The sequence below is a fragment of the Aythya ferina genome (assembly GCF_964211825.1).
Source record: "Aythya ferina genome assembly, chromosome: 9".
NCBI classification, from domain to species: Eukaryota; Metazoa; Chordata; class Aves; order Anseriformes; family Anatidae; genus Aythya; species Aythya ferina.
This window is the reverse complement of record NC_140305.1, coordinates 17987557-18007297: the sequence shown is the minus strand read 5'-3', so window position 1 is coordinate 18007297 and position 19741 is coordinate 17987557. Positions and strand designations below refer to the sequence as shown.

Here is a 19741-nt window from a genome sequence, read left to right as displayed (position 1 = left end):
CTCCTTCTCCTTCTCCTTCTCCTTCTCCTTCTCCTTCTCCTTCTCCTTCTCCTCCACCTCCTTCTCACTTTCTCCTTCTCCCCCTCCTCCTCCTTTCTCCTCTTTCTCCTTTTTCTTCTCCACTTTCTCCTCCTCCTTGTCTTCCTTTGCCCTTTTCTCCTTCTTTTCCTTTGCTCCTTCTCCATTTGCTCCTTTTTCTCCTTTTCTCCTTCTTGTCATTTTCTCATTTCCCCCCTCTGATTTTCACCTTCTCCTCTCCTCCTCCCTCCTTTCCCCATCCCCTCCCAGTATCAGCACCCAGCACCCATGGGTACCCAGGAGACCCAGACACCCCTTCCCTGCCACCCGTGGGCCATCCTTGGGGCTGGGGCCATGCTATGGGGCCCGCGGGGGGAGTGCACGGGGAGGGGAAGGGGCCAGGCCACAGCTCAGCTGTTCCCTGCCTCGGTGAGGAGGAAGCCGGGGGCGGGAGGCAGCCCGGGTTTCCCTGCGGGGCTGAGATGGGCACGTTTCATTTCCACCCCAACCCCTGCCGCGTGTGGCGGAGGACGAGACAGCGCCGTGGGGAAGGAAGCGCGGCGAGAGCCGGGGCTGCGCGGCACGGCACGGGGCACGCGGCACGGGCAGGGGGCCCGCTGCCTCGCCATGGCTCCCGGCACCTCGAGGACCACACCGGGCAACGTGGACGTGGCCCTGGCCGGCCTCTTCGTCCTGCTGCTGTGCTGCAGCCCCGCGCTGGCCGGCTGCCACCGGGGTAGGTGGAAAACCCAAAGGTTTGGGGTACGGAAGGGGCAAGGGGAATGGGGGGCGCTCAGCGGAGGAATGGGGTGAAAGGATGGAGAAAAGGGCCAGGTGCTGAGGTCGCGGTGCTGGTGGGGCGTGAGCCTGGCTGCGTGTGTGCCGACCACGGTTGGGGTTTGGTGTTGGAGGTTTGGGTTTGTCAGGTGCTGGGGTTTCCTGCTCTGGGTTTCATGCCCCCGTGCATGCCCTCCTGGGGTGGGCTTCATCCTCACCGAGCCAGGCTTCTGCCTCTGGTTTTGTTTGGTGTGAAATTTCGGGAGAGAAAGGCAGGTGGAGAGTGAATGGGGGAGTCTGGGCAGGGTAAGGAAGAGTCCTGGGGAGGCCAGGTCCCCGCTTTGGTGGCATCGGTTGTTTTCTGTCCCGGTGGTGAACACGGGGCTGGAAGCCCCTCGTGGGACCCTCCCCAGGCACCGATGGCAGCTGGTGCTGGGAGGAGGCAGGGACACCTGTAAAACCAGGGACTGCTCGGGACATCCTCCGAGCACTTCATTCATTGCTGAGAGTGGCGCTCAGTAGGAAGCACAGCCCTGAGCCTGCTGAATATTTCCTGTTAAACAGAAGAAACTAAGAATACTGCGAAAATTAAAACTCTCGGCATAGGCACTGCCACAGCAAACGCTGCCCGCCAGGAGCTGGAGCAATTCCCTCTCTCCATCCTCCTGTCTGGTATCGTTTCTCAGTTTTTTAAGCCCTGTTTTCCAGCTCATCCTGTAATCAAGGAACTGTCCTGGTTCCTTCTCTGCTTGGTGAGCCTGCTTGTACCAGCCTTAGGCCAATGCTGAAGGGAGAAGGCACTTTTCTGATCCTGCTTCCGAGTCTAGGGGCTGGTGTCGGTGCTGGTTTCTGAAAAATGGGAAGTTAAACTTCACCGATGGTTTGGATCACGTGTAGTCAGAAAACCTACATGTTTTTTTTTTTTTTTTTTTTTTTTTTTTAATTTTCTTTTCTGCTTTTTATTGCTCTGAACCCAATATAGCACAGCAGCCACCTCTTCCTGCTGGGTCTGCTTGTCCTTGCCAGGACATCACCCATTCCAGTGGCTCAAGCAGCCAAAGTGAGAGGCAGGCAGAGAGTCTGATGGGCAGGATTAATATTGCTAATTCTTGCTAATTAGGGGCTTGCTAGGGGACAAGAGGGCACTGCTTGGGCTCTGCAGCCCTGGCTTTTCTCAGGAGGTGGTAGAAGGTGCCTGGCCCATGCCTGCAGCCCTGCTGGGACTGGGTGGGCAGCACTGGGGTGCCCCAAACAGGGATCCAGTCCCTCTGCTCGCTTTTGGAGGCGACACCAGCTAGAGGAAGGGTGAAACCCAACGTTAACACCGAGCATGGATTTAATAGCAGTAATAATATGCCTCCCCCTCCCTGAAGTCTGTTTTTTGCAAAAGCTCCTGTGGGTTCATTGTAGGGGGCTCTGCTGAGCCCACTTGGCGCAGGTCACAGGGCTGGCGTGTGAGCAGATTTTTACAAATCTCCTTAAGGGCCTTCAGGAGCTGAGGGTGGGACAGCTGAGAAGTGTGCGGGGACTCTGGCACATGAGGCAGAAGCACGAGGGGCTTGGGAGCCCGTCACCTCCGTGCGGGATGGGAGCTGCAGGGGGCTCTCACCCTTTCTGCAGCCCAGGATCCCATGAGGGGCATGGCTGCTCCTGCTGCCCGCTGTCACCGTGTCATTTCCTTGCTTCTTCTCTCCCCAACAGTGACCTCCTCCCCAGCCATATTAACTCGCCCCGCAGGCAGCTCAGCCACCTTCTTCTGCAACATCTCCATAGAGAACAACTCCAGCCTGGAGTACAACCTCAACTGGTACAAGGAGACCAACCACAGCAATCCCCAAAAAATTGCTCAGATCAGCCGGAGCATCCCCCAGACAAAGACGGAGAAGTACCTGCTCTCCAACCACGCTTCTGTCTTCAAGATTGAGATCCTGAACCTCCACCAGAATGACTCGGGCTCCTATTACTGCGGGCTGATCGCCTTCTTCCAGTCCAACAAAGTGGAGGAGAGCAACCGGTCCCACCTGGTGGTCACAGGTCAGCTGAACGGGACAGGCTGTCGGTGTCACCCTGCAGTGCCACCCCAGAGGGTAGGGACTGGGGTGGATAGCAAGGAGATGGGGACTCCCGGGCTTGTTCTTGGTGAGAGCCCTGTGGGGTTTTGCACATCAGCTATGGAGTGATGTCCTCCCTCTGCCCTGCTCCCTGAACCAGGGGCATGCTGGTGGCATCTCAGCTGTGGTGCCTCCAAGGGGCTGTGTCCCAGAGATGGAGAAACCACATTCCTGGTTAAGTGTATGGCCCCAGGCAGGCAGCACCCTCCTGGGGAGGACCTGGTGTGGGTGAGGAGAGCACAGCCCTGCCCTTTACTCGTACCGTTGAGGTCCAGGACACAGCAGGCTGTCCTTTCCCTGAGCACCTTGCAGCTGGGTCTGGTCCTGAGGCAGGAGGTCTCTGTCCCCAAGGATGCTCTGGGGAGGAATGAGTCCTTACTGATGGCATTTTCTTTAGGGGAAAAAAGGAAAAAAATAAGGGGAAAACACTGCAAAATTTAGTCTTCTTACACATCTCCTGCCAGCGTGAGCTGGCCCCAAGATGTGGAGGGGTCTGGGAGGCTTGGAGGAGCTGTGTTCTCCTTGGGGATGGGGTCCTGCTGTGAGACTGCCTGTGGGTGTCCTGGCCCCTACACTGTCACTGTCACCCCAAGTGGGATCATCCTCACCACCCGCAATGAGGAGGAGTGGAACGTGGCCAAAAAAAAACCCCACATCAGCCCAAATTGAGGGTCCTGGAGGGATGGCGGGGCTGTAGCAGCCAGCCTGGAACTGAGCCCTTTCTGGGGACACCCCCTGTGCTCCCCTAGTGCCATTCACAGAGATCTTACGCTCCTGACCTGCTGGCTTTTGTCACGGCTCTTGCAGCAGCCCCTGAGAAGATAAACACCACCGAGGAGCCTGGCGTGGAGGACAGCAGCCCCCCAAGCCACATCAAGGCCGTGATCCTGGGCGTCCTGCTGCTGGGCTGCGTGGTCGTGCTGGTGGTCCTCGGCTACTGCCTCGTCACCTACAGGAGAGGAGGTGGGGACCTCGGGGACCCCGCTCGCCGTGCCAAGGGGCTGGGGGTGCTCCAGGGGACCCAGGGGGTGATGCTCCTTCAGGAAACCCAGCTGGGACCTGGGGGCAGATGGATACGTGGGGTGCACGCGGGCTGGTTTGGATGCCCAAACTCAAGTGTGGCGTGTCCCTGTGGGACAGGCATCTCCGTGCTGATGGGACAAGGGTGCTCAGGGCTGCTGCTCGCCCTCCAGCCCACGTGCTGAGGCTCTGCACCTCACCTTGGAGCAGCACCTAAGGACACGAGGGGACTGGCGAGCCCCGGTGCAGCAGCACGATGAGGCTGGGTCAGCCCCAGCCGCTCAGACTGCCTTGGCACACAAGCACCTCCTAACCAAATGTGTTACTTTGCAGATGTGCAGAAACCACCGAGTGAAAACACCGCAGAGGTGAGTTCTCCGCCTCCGACAGCCCGCTGTGCTGCGGGGGAGCGGCGCTGGGTGCGGGAGCGGAGGGCACGGGGCCTCCTTTTATCGGGCTTCTCGCTTCCCCTATCTCCTCTGGCACCACGCGATCTCTCCGGCACCGCTACGGCTGCACCTGCAGCACGGCCCCATCGCGAAATCAAAAAACCGCCTGAGGCAGGACGGGGGCCTCTCTACTCCAAGCCTTGCTCAGAGCAAGGTTTTATCTGGTGGGGAATTGTGTTGCTGTGAATAATGGGAGACTCTCCCACTCCATACCCAACTCTTGCTGCAGCTTGGCTTGTTCCCGCTCTTCCTTTTGCTGGGCATTGCCTGAAGGAGGCCAGCTCTGTCTTCCTCCAAGCCCGTTAGGTAGCTGAGGGCAGCCTTCACTCTCCCCTCTCTGGGCTGAGCACTTGCAGCCTCAAGCTCACCCTGTGCCATTGGTGCCTGTGGAGAGGTGGGAAAAGGGACCCTGACGTGCCTGTGGGTGACCCCAAGCCTCAGGGTCTGGTTTCCCTGCACAAATGCCACCCCAGGTCTGTACATCCTACCCCTCTGCATTATTCTCGCCCTCGTGGGATGCTTGTTTTGGCACTTGCTGTACAAAGGGACTCGTGCTGGGAATGAATGGTGCTTCTGGGCAGAGCATGGATCCCAACGGGGCATCCTTTCTCTGCAGAAGGAAGAGAAGCCGCCTGTGGTGTCCGTGTCCACCGTGGACTACGGCGTGCTGGAGTTTCAGTGGGACCCACACACCCAGCTGCCTCCTGAGACCTGCCCGGACGACCAGACCGAGTACGCCACCATCATCTTCCCCGAGGAGAAACCTGTCACACCCGAGCGGGGCAAGAGGCACCTGGACGAGAGGACGTGGCAGCCCCCGTCACAGCCCTGCTGAGGGCCAGGCTGGCCCCAAAGCCAGGCGTGTGCTGAGCAGAGCGATGGAGGTGCTGCTGCTGCAGTTCGTGTCGGACAGCGCTGGCTGTGCTGGTGTCACGGCCACGGGACAGGCACCGAGGGACGGGGACAGGTCCCTGCTGGCCTGGTGCTGGGCTCCAGGTGCCTCCGTACTAAGGGCAGGATGGGACGAAGCAGCGATGCCAAGGGGTCTGTGCCAAGGATGGCCTCTCAGCGTCAATCTCCCGCCTCTCCCCGGGGATATCTGGGGCAGCCGCCCTGCGTCCAACCCTGATGGCAAAGCAGGGCTTTGGGACGGGCTCCAGAGCGAGAACAGGGGCAGTGCTGGGAGCTGCCACCCCACGGGAGCAACATCCCCACCCCAGGGTCTTGTGCCAGCTCGGGGCAGGGCCTTCTGCACGTACTGCTATTTATCGAGCCCCGGGGAAGCTGGCGGGTGCTATCAGACACTTCCCTCCTCCGTGGGGACGAGGGACACCGCTGGGCATCCCGGGATGAGGATGCTGTGCCTGGTGGGAGCCGGATCCGGCTATGGGGGTGAATAAAGGGGTTGGCACCCGGGCTGTTTGCTGACTCGTGGTGGCAGGCGCGTGGGCAGGCAAATAACAGCTCCTGGCAGCACGCAGGTGAGAGCCGGGAGGCGGCGGCGTCTGTTGTGGTTCCTGGGCCCCTCCGTGTGATAAGCAAGCCGCTCTTCCATGAAGCTGCTCTTAATAATTTAGAGAACGAGCTGCTCCCTGCTTCCCAGCCCTGCCTGGGTGCAGACGGGGCTGGGGCAGCCACAAAAAAGCCCCCCACTCCCCTGTCTGGGCTCAGCTTGGGGTTTCTGCCTGCCCAGCTGGGGACAAGGTGCCGGGGACTGGCTGTCACCACGTAGGGTGATGCTCATGGTGTGGTGTCTGGCACAGCCCAGCTGTGAAACTGTCTCCAAACTTCCATTTTTCCCTTGAAAGCGATGCCAGGGATGTGCAGCTCAGCCAAAAGCTTACAGAAACCAAAAGAGAAAGCAGCGGCAGTCGCTAGAGACTGGAGGAGCCCTGGTGAGAAGCAGGCTTGGAGGCAGCAGCGTCCTGCTGGGAGACCATGAAACCCCAAGCAAACAAAGGGCCATTTGCATACTGCACCTCGTGGCACTGTCAGCAGCTTTCTTTTTCTGTTACCACAGCTAAAAGTAGCATAGCCTTGAGACAGCAGGCACCAAGGGCTGTGCCCTCTGGGGGCTGTGACACCCATGAGAAGCCTCCAGAGAAGATCGTATGGGATGAGCATCCATCCAGAGTGGCTTACATCCTTCCCTAGGGCAAGACCATGGATGTGGTGGCCCTGCTCAGTCCCGTGACCCTCTGCAAGCTCCCCTGGGGCAGTGGCACATCTCACCCCGCGTTCACACACGTCACAGTGTGGCTCAGTCCATCCGGACTCGGTGCAAGGAGCAGCTCCGCTCCTCGCCCTGCAGCAGCGCCGCGCTGCCCCAGCAGCGCAATGGTCGTGCAGGAGGCAGCTGCAGCAAACAAGAAGCGGGAGCTCAGTCAGCAGTTTTGGTTCTGCCTTTCCCGTAAGAGCACACGCAGGAGGGTGGGCCCTGCTTCATTTTTTCCACCCTGCCTCTTCGGGCAGCAGGGGTGCCAGGCACGCCGTGGGGGCTCAGCACTTCATGAAAACCCCAGCGAGCACCCCGAGCCACCGCAGCGCTGTGCCCCTCGGGGCACCCAGCAGCCTGGCCATCGCCCTGTGCCTCGCAGGGAGCAAGGCAGTGGGGCTGGGGACATTTGGGGAGCACGGTGGGGATGCCCCAGGCACCGTCTCCCACCCCTGTTTGCAGGGCAGGGTGCTAGTGCGAGTTTCCCTGTTCTGGCTTTCCCAGCCCCACCATCCCACATCCCTCCTTCCCAGCCCCTCTCCCTGTGTCACAGCCCTCCTACTTTTGCCCTCCTCCATGCCCACGCCGGCTGGCCTTGGCACTGACTTGGCACCCTTTTTCTCTGCTCCAAATTGAGCCAGGACCCAAGCAACTCATGTCTACCCCTGCTAAGGTTTGCTTCAGGTTTCCTGGGGAGGCTGAGCTGACACCCTCACAGGCTGGTGCCCTGCAGGTACTTTAACTCTCCCTGCCTGCACCAAGGTTGGGCTGTGATGGATCAGGAAGTTTTGGGGGGATTTGGCAAATTCTGGCCTTTCTGCAGCAGCTGCTTTGCATTGCTGTGACGAGGAATGATTTTAATGGTCCTCTGTTTAGGCTGCAGAGAAAAAGCTTGCTGCAGAGCAGCCAGCCAGACCCCCAAAAACCTTGCTCTGGCTTTGAGCTCACTTCAGCCTTGTGGCCACCAGAGCTCACCCACACCCTGCAGCCGTGCTCCCAGCCAGCCCCGGTGCTGTGCAGGACGGGGAGCAGCCTGGCTGGCTGCAGCCACCGCATTTCCTGCTCTCTTGGGTCTGTCACAGCAGCCACTTCCAACCACGGCCACCCCACACTTCCTCAGGGCAGCGGGGCTGTCACTAGCATCACTGAAGTGCTTTGTCAGCATCTCAGGTGCACCCAGAGAGCAGGGCTCACCCCAGCTCCTGTCCCACGGCTGGGAGACCTCCAAGAGCTGGGGCTGGTCCCCATCAGCACACACAAGAAGCTTCACATGCAATAAAGTACCTGAGCAAGCAAATATCCCAGCAGAGCTCTCTGAGCCCCCACTGTACCTCCTTATGTAGCCCAGCTGTGGTCAGAGGTGATAGGGAACATGTGAGTCCCTTAACGATGCCCCAGCCCAAGGGCTGGGTTTTGAGGAAGCGGGCAGGAAGGTGGAGAGGAAATCCTCTGCTGCTTGCAGGAGTGTCTTCGAGGAGAGCCATGCCAAGGAACATCAAAGCCCTGTTCCTGCAAAATAGGGCATTGCACGTGTAGGGGAAAGAAGGGACAGTAGGGCCACATGGCAATAAGGTCACTTAGAAGCAAGCAGCGTCCTGGTCACTTACAAATGTGGAGAGCTGGGAGGTTTCACAGCAATGTTTTGGTTTTTGGAAGGGCTGGGCTGCAGGGGGATAGGTGTGCGAGTTGTTGGCCTCTGGGTTGGTGAGGTGGTGACCTCTGGGTGGGACTGGCCCCCCAGGTGTGGTGGCCAGGGAGCATCTCCATGGCCCCGTCATGCTGGGAGAGTGGCTGAGGTGGGATGAGTGCTGCAGGTGGTCGGACGTGCTGCTGGGCAGCTTGCCTGGACCCCTAGCCACAGCCCATCTGCACCACCCCAACGTGTTCTGATGGGTCTGCACCCACAGCATCTCCTCCATCCCATGCAATCCCACCGAGAGCCCTGCCCTGCCTGCGACCGAGAGTGCTGGAGGCTTGCCGAGCATCTGCGTTTCCTCCTCCTGCCCTCATTTTGCTTTCTCTAGTTTTGCTTTGAGTCGGCTCCATGGTTTCTCCTTCTCTCTCTTCCTCCCTTGGGAGGGATGTGCTGCTGGAGGGGCTGGCTGGCTGAGTGGTGCTGAGCCCTGTGCCCGGGGACAAACCCGCTGCCACCGCACCGGGCACAGCCTCCCCGGGGGGCTGAGCCCTCTCCTTACACCAGGGGGACCACCACGGGGCCACCAGGCCAACGGGGCACCAAAACCCACTCGGGGTGGTACCCGATGGTGTTTCCTCAGCTGATTCCCCCCTTATATCCCTCCCCACTGCTCAGCATCCCCCTCCATCGCAGAAGGCTGGGGGCAAGGGAGCGATGTCCCCTTTCCACAGCCCATCTCGGGCATGTCCCCATTTCCTTGGGATCTGATTCTCCGTGCCTCAAACCCATCCTGGGACAGACCTGCCTTCTCTAAGGGCTCAGCCGTGAAGGAAACCCAGCCTGGAAGGGATGCTGGTCCCTAGAGGACGTGGGCCTCGCCGTGATGGGGTGGCAAGCAGTGGCACCAGTGCAAGCTTGGCGTGGGGGACAGGGACACGGGGAGCTGGCACGGTGCTGGCTCCCGGGAGGGTACAGATGCCAAGCTCGCCATCTGCATCAAGGAAAGGGAAAAAAGAGGATCCAGGAAGCTACAGATGAGTCAGCCTCGGTACCCGGAAAACCGCTGGAACAAATTAGTAAGGCCACCAAGCGGTAAACACCGAGAGGGCAGCGCTGGGACTGAGAACGTAGATTTAGCAGGAACAAATTGTGTCAAACCAACCTAATGCTCTTTTCATTAGAGCTGGGTGGTGCAAGGAAACTGGGAGTGATGCTATCTTTGTGCAGTGTGTTATGTTACATTCTCGTAAGCAAATTAGGGAAATGGGAAATTCTCCCACTGTGGGTGGACCGCTACCTGAGAAGCTATATCCCCAAAAGAGTTATCAATAGCCCACGATGGCAGGCTCTTCAGATAGGGTTTTTCCAGGGAAGGGATGTGCGTGGCCCGAATAAAGGCAGCCTGCTCTTTAGGGAGGCTGTGGAGGCCATCAGGGTTAGAAACCAAATCCACGGGTGAGCTGGAGAAAGGAGCAAAAATACCCTGAAAAAAAAAAATGTTGGCGCAGCGAGAGCTGGGAGGGGAGGAGAGGAAGGTATCCACCTCCCTCCTCACGCCCCAGCTCACCTGGGGGTGGGAACCGAAGCCAAAAATAAATTCGGGCTGTGTGAAAGTGGCAGGGAAAGCACCTCGCGGGCTGTGCCTCATCTTCTCCTTCACGCATCCCGCGGAGGAGTCAGGGCTGGAGCTCTGGGATGGAGAGGGCTTGTGGGGTCCGGCCCCGTGGTGGGATGGGGCTGATCCCTATTACCCACCAGGGCCGTGCCGGGGGTCCCACGGGAGCTTTTTCTTTTTTTTCCAGGCAGGTGCCAGTAAGCATCAGGGCGCTGGGGCAGCGCCGGGAGGTGTGCGCCGAGTGGAACAGGACGTCAAAGCAGTTTCAGCTCTGTGGGTGGTTCTGGGAAAGTCCCTTCAGTGCCGGCAAGCACCGGGCTCTGACAGAGGGAGCAGCGCCCGGCTCCTCGCAGAGGGCTTGGCGCCCCGAGTCGAGATCTGAGTCGTGTTGCCGTGACGCAGCGGGGCAGGCTTTCCATGACAGCGGGGTTTTGGAGGCACCCGGCCCCCCGAGCCCGAGGGGCAGCAGGGAAACGGGGAGCAATGCTGGCATCCCCGGAGCCTCCCCTTTTCTTTTTCCCCGCATCCATCCCCTGGGATAAATCTCAGCCCCGAAAGCAGAGGGGCTGAGGGGGTGGGCAGGTGCTGCAGGGGGGTGGCCCTGTCCTTGCTGCCCTGTTGCAGGATGGCAGTGGGTCCCCGTGGCAAGGTGCTCGGGTCCCATCTGCAGGTTAGGGCTTTGCTAGCTCTCCGTAAAGATCCTGAAAACTCTGCCTTGGCTCCTCTGCTTGCAGGAAATCTCCGTTCCTCCCTCCTGGCCTTGCTCCAGATGACAGGGAGGGATTGCTGTTAAGGGTGGAAGGACCTCAAAACAAGGATTAAACAGGCACAGGAGGCAGGGTGCCTGCAGGGAACCCTGCTGCTTCTCCAGCCTCTGGAGGAGAAGCTCGGCATCGTCCTGGGGAGCTGCTGCACGCCACACCTGGCGAGGGGTTACAGCCCCTGTGCTCAAACCGTGGTGGCCCACACAGCCTTTTTCAGGCACCCAACACGATTTGCTGCTGTAATTCTCCCCAGGGGCTGCATCCTTGGTGGTGCCCTCCAAGGCCAGGCACTTTGGGGAGTTTTGCACCCTCTCTGTGCAGAGGATGGTCTCCTCTGGATCCTTCAGGCTAGACAAGGTGGTTTCACATCGAGGTGGCTCCACTGGGCAGCAGATCCTCCCTCAGCTCCTCTCTCAAGACCAGGTGCCATTCAGCCCCTTATCTGCCCACCCTGTGTGGCTCTGGGTGGGATGCCCGGCGATGGGGGAGGCAGGGGGTGCCAGCAGCCCCGGCCCCGCTGCTTTCACCTCTCGGCACAGAGCTCACCTCCCCACTTTCGGTTTTATGTGCGGTGCCATCGTCCCCGACTTTCCACTCTGTGGTTTTGTGTCAGGCTTTTTCTGCTCGAGTTGGCTGAAAGTTGTTAAAAACACCCCATGTTTGGTGGCAGCTATCGAGAGAGATAAGTGTACCTCGGGTTTTGTCAGCTGCTGAGCTCTGCATTTTCGGTGGGTTTTGCTTCCATTATTCCTATGCTGGGCCAAATCTCTGCTGATTCTGCCCCATTGCTCTGATATTGGTGGTCCTGGCCAGCATGGAGGTTTTGCATTTTGAGCCTGTCTGCCTACGGATGGAGCAGCGATGACAGCTTCAACAGGGATGGGAGCTTGCCCCGTGCCCAAATCTTGCATGCAAAACGCATCGGGGACAGCTGCCTTGGCTTTGCTTTGGGGGACTTTTCACCTGTCCAGGTGTGGCACAGCGTCAGCAGAACCAGTGGATGCAGGGAGTGGGCTGGGGTGGTGCTGCTCACGCGGGAGCAAAGGTTCCCGTCTCCAGGCACCGGGATGTGACTTTGTACCCACAAGGGAGGGAAGAACGGTGTGGGGCACCAAGAGCTGCTCACGTGTCAACGCCCAGAAGCTGCAAGCTTGACCTTGGCCACCGCCGCTTCCCCGGCTCCAGGCAGGACCATGAGGACATGGCAGAAGATTTTTGCACAGAAGATTGCGGAAATGGGCGTGGAGGAGCCGTGGACAATTCAGGAGGATGGCAGCCTGCAGGTGCACAGCCCCAAGCATGGCCGGAGGGAGTATTTGCAGAAGCATGCAGCCGGGAGGTAGGGGCTGCCGACTCTGTCCCCTTTGAACCACCACCACTGTCCTCCCCAAAAAGCCTCCCGATCCTTGGGCTGCAGCAGGGTGACCTTGGTGGAGGGGTGCAGAGCCCTGTGCCACAGCACCCTGCAGCCCAGGAGGCAGGAGGGGATGCAGAGAGGGGTGCTGGGCTGCCAGCCCCCGTACGTGTTGTGAGAGACGAGGAGCTGCAGGTTTCTCCCCTTTTGACTGCTCAAGACATCTCCTCACCTGCCCTGCGGCCTCCACCCACACCTTCCTTCTATTTTGCTTCTTTTTCGACTTCCCCTGCCCCTTGTTGATGCTGGCTTTCCGCTGAGATGTGCTGCAACAGCACGGGCTGGGGGCTGGAGCCCCAAATGGAGCTGGTGCCGGATGCTTCCCTCCCCCAGGGCCTCTGCTTGGGGTGGTGGGGTCCAGATGGGTGAGGGCACCAGGCTCATCCTAAAATCTGTATAGAGCTTGGGCCAGCCCCCAGCTCACCATGCTGAGCTACCCAGGCTGGTGTCAGGCCCACGGAGGAGGACAGGCCATGGGTGTCCTTGCGTGAAGCTGATCCCTCAGCCCTGACTGCCCTGGTCCCTACTGATGGCGTGGGGAGCTGCTGGGCTGCAGCAGGGAGCCGGGGATGAGCGGGTGTCCCCTGTGCCCCCCCGGCAGGTTCCAGTGCTCCCAGTGCTTACGTGAGTGGTCCTCAGCCAAGGTGCACATCCTCTTCCACATGCGCCGGGGCAAGGTGAGGATGCGAATCTTCCGGCAGAGCTGCCGGCGCTGCCCCAGCACCCCGCTGGAGGAGCCCAGTTTCAGCCAGGAGAACATGGAGAGGATCCTACACAACCTGGTGCTTCAGATCCTCGAGGACTTCTACGAGGTGCCCGTGCAGCCCTCTGATCTCATGGAAGTGATGGTGGACACCGTGCCGGCGGGGCCACACGACAGCAGCCACTGCGAGGGCTGCCGGCTTGGGGCTTGCTCCAAGCCACTGGTGGCCCCGAAGACACCAGCCTGGAAGCCCAGGAGGCATCTGGGCACGGCCACGAGCCCTCCACTCCAGCTCTTCAGTGGTGGCTTTCCCAAGCAATGTTGCTTTGTGCTCCTCTCTGTAGGTATTTTGGCTGTGATCCTCTTCATCGTGCTTTATTTCACCTTGAAGTAGTGGGAGCTGGGGCTGGCAAAGGGTAGCTGGGGTGATGGCTGTGGGGATGGGGATGATGGGGGTGGTGGATGGAAATTTGGGTGCCCAGGGCCAGCCTTTTTCCCCGTCTCGAGGCTTCCCCAGCACACAGCGGTCAGGGACAGCCACCACCACCCTGCTTGGGCACCTTGGCTCCAGCTCGGGGGAGCCTGGTGGGTCTGATGGCTTCCTTTGGGAAATATTCTGCATGAGGATGACCCCCCCCCCCAAAAAAAAAAAAAAGATGGAGTGTACCTGCAAGAATAAACCAGCTCTTTGTCCTCAGCCCGAGGATGCATTTGTGCTTTTGTAATTTCTCCAAAGCCTTTTTCTGGGTATGTGCGACCAGCTCAGCTGGAAGCAGGGGATTCCTTTATCAGCTCGTAGGAGACATCCCAGTGCTCTCCTGGCTCAGCCTTAGTGAAGATGGGTACCCAAAGCAGCCGAAGGACACCTGGAACTGAAGGTTTGCAGCAAAAGCACCGTGAGCCAGCAGCACCCGCCCGATCTGTACCACGCAGGTGGTTTGGTGACTTTATGCCTCGGTTTTCTCACCTGTAAAATGGATCCCAACCATGCCATGGGCATCCCCCTTATTCCTTCCAGCTTCCCACTGCCCTGGAGACGGGTGCCATGGGGCCAGGCAGGGATCCTGAGTGTCCCCAGGTTGCTGCAGCAGCAGGGCTGTGGGTGACGATGTGTCTTTGTGCTCCTCTCAGTGCTGCCCTGTCTCACCACCAGGGCTCTCCTCTCTTTCAGCGCCTGGTGATCCCGATGTGAGCACTTTTAGAGCTCAGCCCAGGCCATCAGCCTTTTCCACAGCCACCCGGACCAGGTTGAGGTGCAGATGAGGACCTTCGAGCAGTGTGTGTGTGTCCCTGATCCCCCATGGACCAGAGCTGCATTGCTTATTCATCTCTGCCCTTCTCTCTGGGGTTTTCTCTTCCCACCAACTCTCTCTCCCTTTCCCCAAGCCTTTCCTCCTCTGCTTCCCTCAGCCCCAGCGCCAGCAGATGGAGCTGCGAGATCTCCGGCACGGCACTGGGAAGCACTGGGACCAGTGTCTTGCCAGCACTGGGAGGGGACAGCCCTCCCCAGATGGGGGCAGCCCTCTCCCCCATCCCAGTGCCCTGCTGGCTCCCTGCAGCATGGCTCCCCCAACCCATGCCCTTTGTGGGTATGGTGCCAGCCAGTTGAGCTGGTCTCTCGCTGTGATTTCTCTAGTCTGGGAGCACTGGAGAGAGATGCACAAGTGATGCAAATCACCATGTTTCCTGAGCATTTTGGGCAGGAGAACCTGAATGTCCCCATCTTGCTGGAGGTTTCTCCTTGCTCAGGGGCTGAGCTGTGCCGCAGGAGGAGCTGGTGCTGCAGATGTTGTCCCTTCCATCCCAGGGCTGCCCTGACGCTGGGACCAGCCCTCTCCCCGCCAGCGTTATGTCATGAAGGCGGAGACGCTGCCAAGTTTCTTGCTGCCGTTGCCCCTGGCCCTTTTCTTTCCATGCTGAGGTTTTCCCAGCCCCAGTCAGTCCCCGTGCCTGGCTGCCTGCAGCCTGCCCAGCCACCCAGCTGCAGGGGGAACTCCCTCGCCTCCTCCTGCGAAGCCAGCTCTGGTGGAGACTGCATCCCTGCGGGGGTCCTTGTTTTCTTGCTTGTGTCTCTTCTGCTCTTTTGCAAGGGCAGGGCATCCCTTAACCCTCCTTAAAATGTTCTCTGCACACACCCAGGCTCCTTTCACTCATGGCCTTGCACGCATACGCTGCTTTTTCCCCAGTCCCCTTGCTGACGCTGCCTGCCTGTCTCCTTGTGCTGTGTGTGTTTCTGGAGGGGCTTTGCCCCCTCCATCGTGCAGCTGCTTCATCCCCTTCCCATCACTCAGCAACACCCATGTATACATGGACTTCTGAGCCACAGCCTCATTTTTGGGCTTTTTTTTTTCCAGCATACTCCGCTCTGATGTGCAGTTGTGCCGATCTCCCACAGGTTTCTTAGCAAAGTGCCCTCTGTGTATTGCTCTCCATGGCTCTTGGCACTTTTGGAGGTCAGAGCAAGCCCCCCCAGCTCAGTGCAGTGACCAGGGAAGGTGAGAGGCATGGAGACAGAGAGCCCAAGGAAGGTGGCTGAGGAATGAAGGATGCTCTCCTGGTGGGTCCTGGACAGGTCCTCACTGTCCCTCTTGTGCCACCCTGGTCTGTCCAGGGCTGGGCTCCTCCGCAGCTAATGTCTGGTGCTTACACTTGGCCAGGGATGGGCAAACCTCACCCAGGGGCATTTTGCTGGATTTTTACCATAACCTAACTGATAAATTGCTCTCTCTGTGCCTGTCTCCCTGGCGAGAGGCTCTCAGGTCATGAGGTGCCAAGGAACACATGGCCAGCTGCTGCTTTTGCTGTTCCCCTCTGCTGCCTGCTCCCATCCCCATGGCACTGGGGCTGGCATTTGGTGGCACGCAGGGGACACGGGCTGGGTGGCATTGGGGACTTCCCAGCAGAGCTGTGGGAGGGAGGAGGAGGAGAACAGGCTGTATTTGTGATGGGTATCTTGTGGGCAGCAGCGTTTTGTAACTTGCCTGGGAGCTGTCTAGGCACAGGTCCTGCAGCTGATGGTCTGATGCCCAGGGGACCATCTTTTGCTTTTGCTTTTTCTTTCTCCTTCCGTTCATTCTTTGGATGTCTTTGGACATGCCAGCACACCCGGGCGTGAGCAAGCCTGGGCAGCCACCCTGCTGTGAACCCCGAGGAGCTCAGTCGTGTTATTCCCATCCCGTGCTGTAGGAAAATGGGGGCCAACAGCCCAGCTCCCAGCCCTGGATCTGGGCACAAGGCAGGAAACATGCCCGTGGCTTAGGCTCTCTCCAAAGGCTGGATTTTCACAGCCTGGGGAAGAGATGCTCAGCAGAGCTGTGTCCCTGCCCCAACTTCCATCGTGTTTGCTGCGGAGCCCCTGCTGTGAGGATGTGCTCTCTCCCAACAGCTAGCAGGGACGGGCTGCTTCTTCACCCCTTTTAAAACTAAAGTCCCTTACCTGTTATTTTTTCTGCATGCCGATTGAACCCAGCTTTAATTTTTATTCTCTCTCACTGCGCTCTCCTCCGGCCACCAAATCCATCTTTAATGACACGCGAGGGCTATAAATAATTGAAGGGCAGGCTCTCACCTCTTGCTTTTCCCTGCAGTTTGCATTCCTGGGCAGTCCAGGTCTGCCTCAGCCCATGAAGCTGCAGGGGCTGTAGCTGAGCAGGCACACTGCCAGCCTGCACACGGGGCAGAGCCCCTCAGCATCCGCCCTGCACAGGTGAAACCACAAATGCTGGTGGAACCGCAGCATTTCTCCCCTCAGTGCATTATCTCTGATCCCCAAGTAGCTTAAAATAAACTGACAGCGTAAACGGAGAGCCCAAGGGCTTTGGAAGTCGCAGTCGGTAGTGACTGGTGGTGGATGCGCTGCTGGACACCAGCCCAGCTGGCAGAGACGAAGGGCGATTTGCAATCCTGGGGGATTTCGTTAGCATTTCCCCCGTGATGCTTAGGGACAAGAGATATATTGCAGGCGCTTCAGTTTAATTGTTTGCTTTCAGGGATAAATATTTTTTTTCTCCCCAGCACTTCTGAAGAGGGAGTTTATTGAAAGCCAAAGGGCTCAGCGGTGTTGCAGGATTCCTGGCCTTGAGAGGCTTCTCTGCAATCTGCAGCCCCTGGGGACCGTTTCCGAGCTGCCTTCAACCTGTGCATTGCCGCGGGGCAGGGAGCTGGGACACCCCTGGGCAGCGGTGAGGAGGCGAGCCCTCCCCTTGGGTCCGCAGGAAAAAACTCCTCTCCTCCACAATTCTCTCCCTTTTCTGGGCTGAGGAATCTGCTTTATTTCCCTTTTTCATGTAGGGTATCCATGGGTCCACATCAACACCTGGGCTTTAGCAGCCCACTGCATCACCTGCTGGGCTCCCCGTGCCCGGGGACGCCGGTGGTTGGAAGTCAGTGCTCCACCGCTGTGACCTTCCTGAGCCACTCCAGGCTCCGGATGACACTGGAATAAACCCCGTACTGCTCCTTCACCCCGCAGCCGTCCCCCCAGGACACTGTGCCCAGCAGCTGCCACTGGCTCTTCTCGGGGCTGAAGGTGACCATGGGACCGCCTGAATCTCCGCTGCAAGCATCGTTCCCACCTGCATGGGGTGAAAACTGCTGCAGAACCTCTCCAGGAACCCAGACACCCTGGTGGAGTGAACTGGAGGGCTTGCAGGGAGCAGGGACTGGGATGCGAGGCTGGAAATGGCACGGATTTTACCTTCTTTCTCCCCAGCACAGAGCATGTCATCCGTCACCGTCCTGTGGAGCCTGGCGTAGGCATCTCTGCACTCGCTGTGCTCGACAATGGGCACCTCTACCTGCAACGCAAGTGCTTTGGTTCATTTCTTCCTGCCTCCTCCATCCAGCCTCCTCCCCAGCACTTCCCGAGCCTCCAGCTCTTCTCACCAAGTGCTGCGTGAGCCCCAGCACCATGGAGGGAACCCCACCGTGATGGGGACATGGGGCAGTGCCACGTCCTGCTGAAAATTATCTCTGTACCAGCCCCTGAGGCCAGCTGTAGCTCTCACCTCCATCAGGGTTTCGGGAAGCCGTTGCAGGAAGGGTTTCCCCCAACCACTGACGATGACCAGGGTGTCTGAAAGGGAAAGGGAAGATGCTGCACTGCTCACCGTGTGTGCTGCCCTTGTCTGGTGGTTCTTAGATGCTGGATGCTCCTCCTGCCCACCTTCAGGCTGTCTCTGCCTCCCACCTCCCTTCTCCTGAAGGCTGCCCCTGCCTGGCAGCTCCTGCCCCAGCTCCCCCATCTGAGCTGTGGTTCGGGGCTGGGGAGTCTCATAGCTGTGCTGGGGAGCTAAAAGAGACGTGTGGAGCAGGTAGTAAAACTGCCTGGACCTCACACAGGTGTGCAGCAGCTCGGGGAAACAGCTGTCAGGCAGGATGTCTGGGCTACACTTCGATAAGGGACAAAGGGGTTGGGAAGAGGAGGGGGAGGGGATTGTGGTTCTGGGTTCACAAATCACTCAGAGGTGCAAGGATGAGTGTATCAGCTTCATACAGTCTCTGAGGAGGCTAACCACCACCAAACGCTGTGGCTCCAGCTCTAGAAGGCTGTCTTGATGTACCAACTCCCCAGTGAGGTCTGAGAAGCACATGCCAGGGATGCTTTCACTTGGTTGATCCCAAGCCAAGCCAGAGGCCTTGTGAGGTCCCTTCCAGCACCATTTCATATGATATTTCATCCCTGCCATTGCCCTTCCTCAACACCCTGGCTCTTTCCCTCTCCACCTCCCCAAGACATCCCACATACATCTAGGTGCCCTCTGCACCCACCCTGGCTCATCACCCAGCCGCTGTCGGGGTGCACCCTGGCTGCTCCCACTCCTCATCCCCACTCCCTTCCACCTCTTGAGCCCTCCCGCAGCCCTTTCCCCATGGCAGAAGAGGGAAAGGAGGGCAGCGAAGCTCTTGCCTCGTGGCTGCTTCTGGTCGGGGAAGCAAATGGGCATGATGTAGTCGTTCAGTGCTGCTGCCCCAGACAGCTCCACCAGCCCGATGTCGTACTCCAGGGTGTCAGGGCGGTAGGATGGGTGGACGAGGAGGGTTTTGGGGTGTATCTGCTGCTCCGTGTCATCCTGCCTCAGGGTGCTGTGCTTCCCTGGGAGGGAGGGGAGACAGGGAGATGTTTTGTACCAAAGAGGGAGGTGGCTCCGTGGCATTTTGGCCATTAGGGCAGCTCCCACCGTGGCTGGGTGCTCTGCATTTGTCTTTCAGAGGTTATTTTGCAAGCTGTGCCCAGAGCCACCGTGGGGAGAGCAGAGCCCTGGGCATGGCTTCACAACCCCCCATCAGTGCTCTGCTCACCCAGGATGATGCTGAAGGAGGAAGGGGCGAGCAGATCCGAGCTGCGGAGCTGGGGGCTCTCCATGTCCAGTTCGTTGTGGAGGCAGTGGGCTGCGGTGACAATCCACTTGTTCCCTAGAAAACAACCCCCAGGGCATCAGTGTCCCTCTGAAGAGTCTACCATAGTTGTTCTTGGTCACTGTGTATGGGAGAAAGTCTGGTGGAAGTGCAGTGGGAATTGCACAAAAGGAGAAAGCCACGGGAGCAGGGGTGCTCACTTCTCTTGTAGTTCAAGAGGAAAGGGAGCACTGAGTGAAGCTGGCTCCAATGAACACGAGGAGCAGTCACCCTCTGGGCAACTGCGAGGGACCAAATCTTTACATATGTTCAAAAACTACGTCAGTATTTTCATCAAGCAGGATGGTGAAGCTCAAAGGCACCACATCTGAGCCTGGGAGTCCCTGGGCAGCAGCGGGCTGGAGGCTCCCAGCATCTTACGATCCTCCCTAACCACAGGCAGGATATTCCCAGCCCGGTTTTTACCTCCTGCAGCATCTCCCCGAGGATGGGCTTACCCAGAAGGGAGCCTGCGCAGAAGGGCCGGCCGCCCCGAGCGAGCATGGCGATCCAGGGGGAGGCTCCTCGCTGGGAGAGGTGTCTGCCTGCGGGCCGGGACACGGCGCTCCTGGAAAACCTGGGCTTCCCACACACTGCAACCAGAGGGAAGAAAGTGAGATGTG

General features: G+C 59.0%; 3 protein-coding genes and 1 long non-coding RNA gene across 5 annotated transcripts; 2 read left to right on the top strand and 2 right to left on the bottom strand.

The window, feature by feature from the left end:
- The first annotated feature begins 592 nt into the window (after positions 1-592).
- PDCD1 (programmed cell death 1) lies at positions 593-5791 on the top strand. 2 transcript variants are annotated; one of them, XM_084529035.1, is made up of 5 exons: positions 593-754; positions 2497-2829; positions 3717-3869; positions 4260-4294; positions 4992-5791. In XM_084529035.1, the coding sequence occupies exons 1-5, from the start codon at positions 646-648 to the stop codon at positions 5208-5210; spliced, it is 849 nt and encodes a 282-aa protein (XP_084385161.1). In that variant the 5' UTR covers positions 593-645; the 3' UTR covers positions 5211-5791. The 2 variants fall into 2 exon arrangements, with proteins under 2 accessions (XP_084385161.1, XP_084385160.1); XM_084529034.1 differs by having other exon boundaries at positions 3714-3869.
- Positions 5640-9064, bottom strand: LOC311441214. The gene is made up of 2 exons (XR_014695847.1): positions 7875-9064; positions 5640-6731 (listed from the first exon to the last, which is right to left on the bottom strand). It is a non-coding gene; the product is annotated as an uncharacterized lncRNA (long non-coding RNA).
- Positions 9065-9249: 185 nt separating this feature from the next.
- On the top strand, positions 9250-13419 carry LOC311441213 (receptor-transporting protein 3-like). Its single transcript, XM_084529036.1, has 2 exons — positions 9250-11944; positions 12621-13419. Exons 1-2 carry the CDS (start codon positions 11799-11801, stop codon positions 13114-13116), a joined length of 642 nt encoding a protein of 213 aa, XP_084385162.1. The 5' UTR covers positions 9250-11798; the 3' UTR covers positions 13117-13419.
- Positions 13420-16968: 3549 nt separating this feature from the next.
- LOC311441317 (mannan-binding lectin serine protease 1-like) lies at positions 16969-19622 on the bottom strand (the record flags this gene model as incomplete). Its single annotated transcript, XM_084529272.1, has 6 exons — positions 16969-17296; positions 17419-17518; positions 17729-18012; positions 18631-18816; positions 19023-19136; positions 19577-19622. The coding sequence occupies 6 exons, from the start codon at positions 19620-19622 to the stop codon at positions 17106-17108; spliced, it is 921 nt and encodes a 306-aa protein (XP_084385398.1). The 3' UTR covers positions 16969-17105.
- Between the last annotated feature and the right edge of the window lie 119 nt (positions 19623-19741).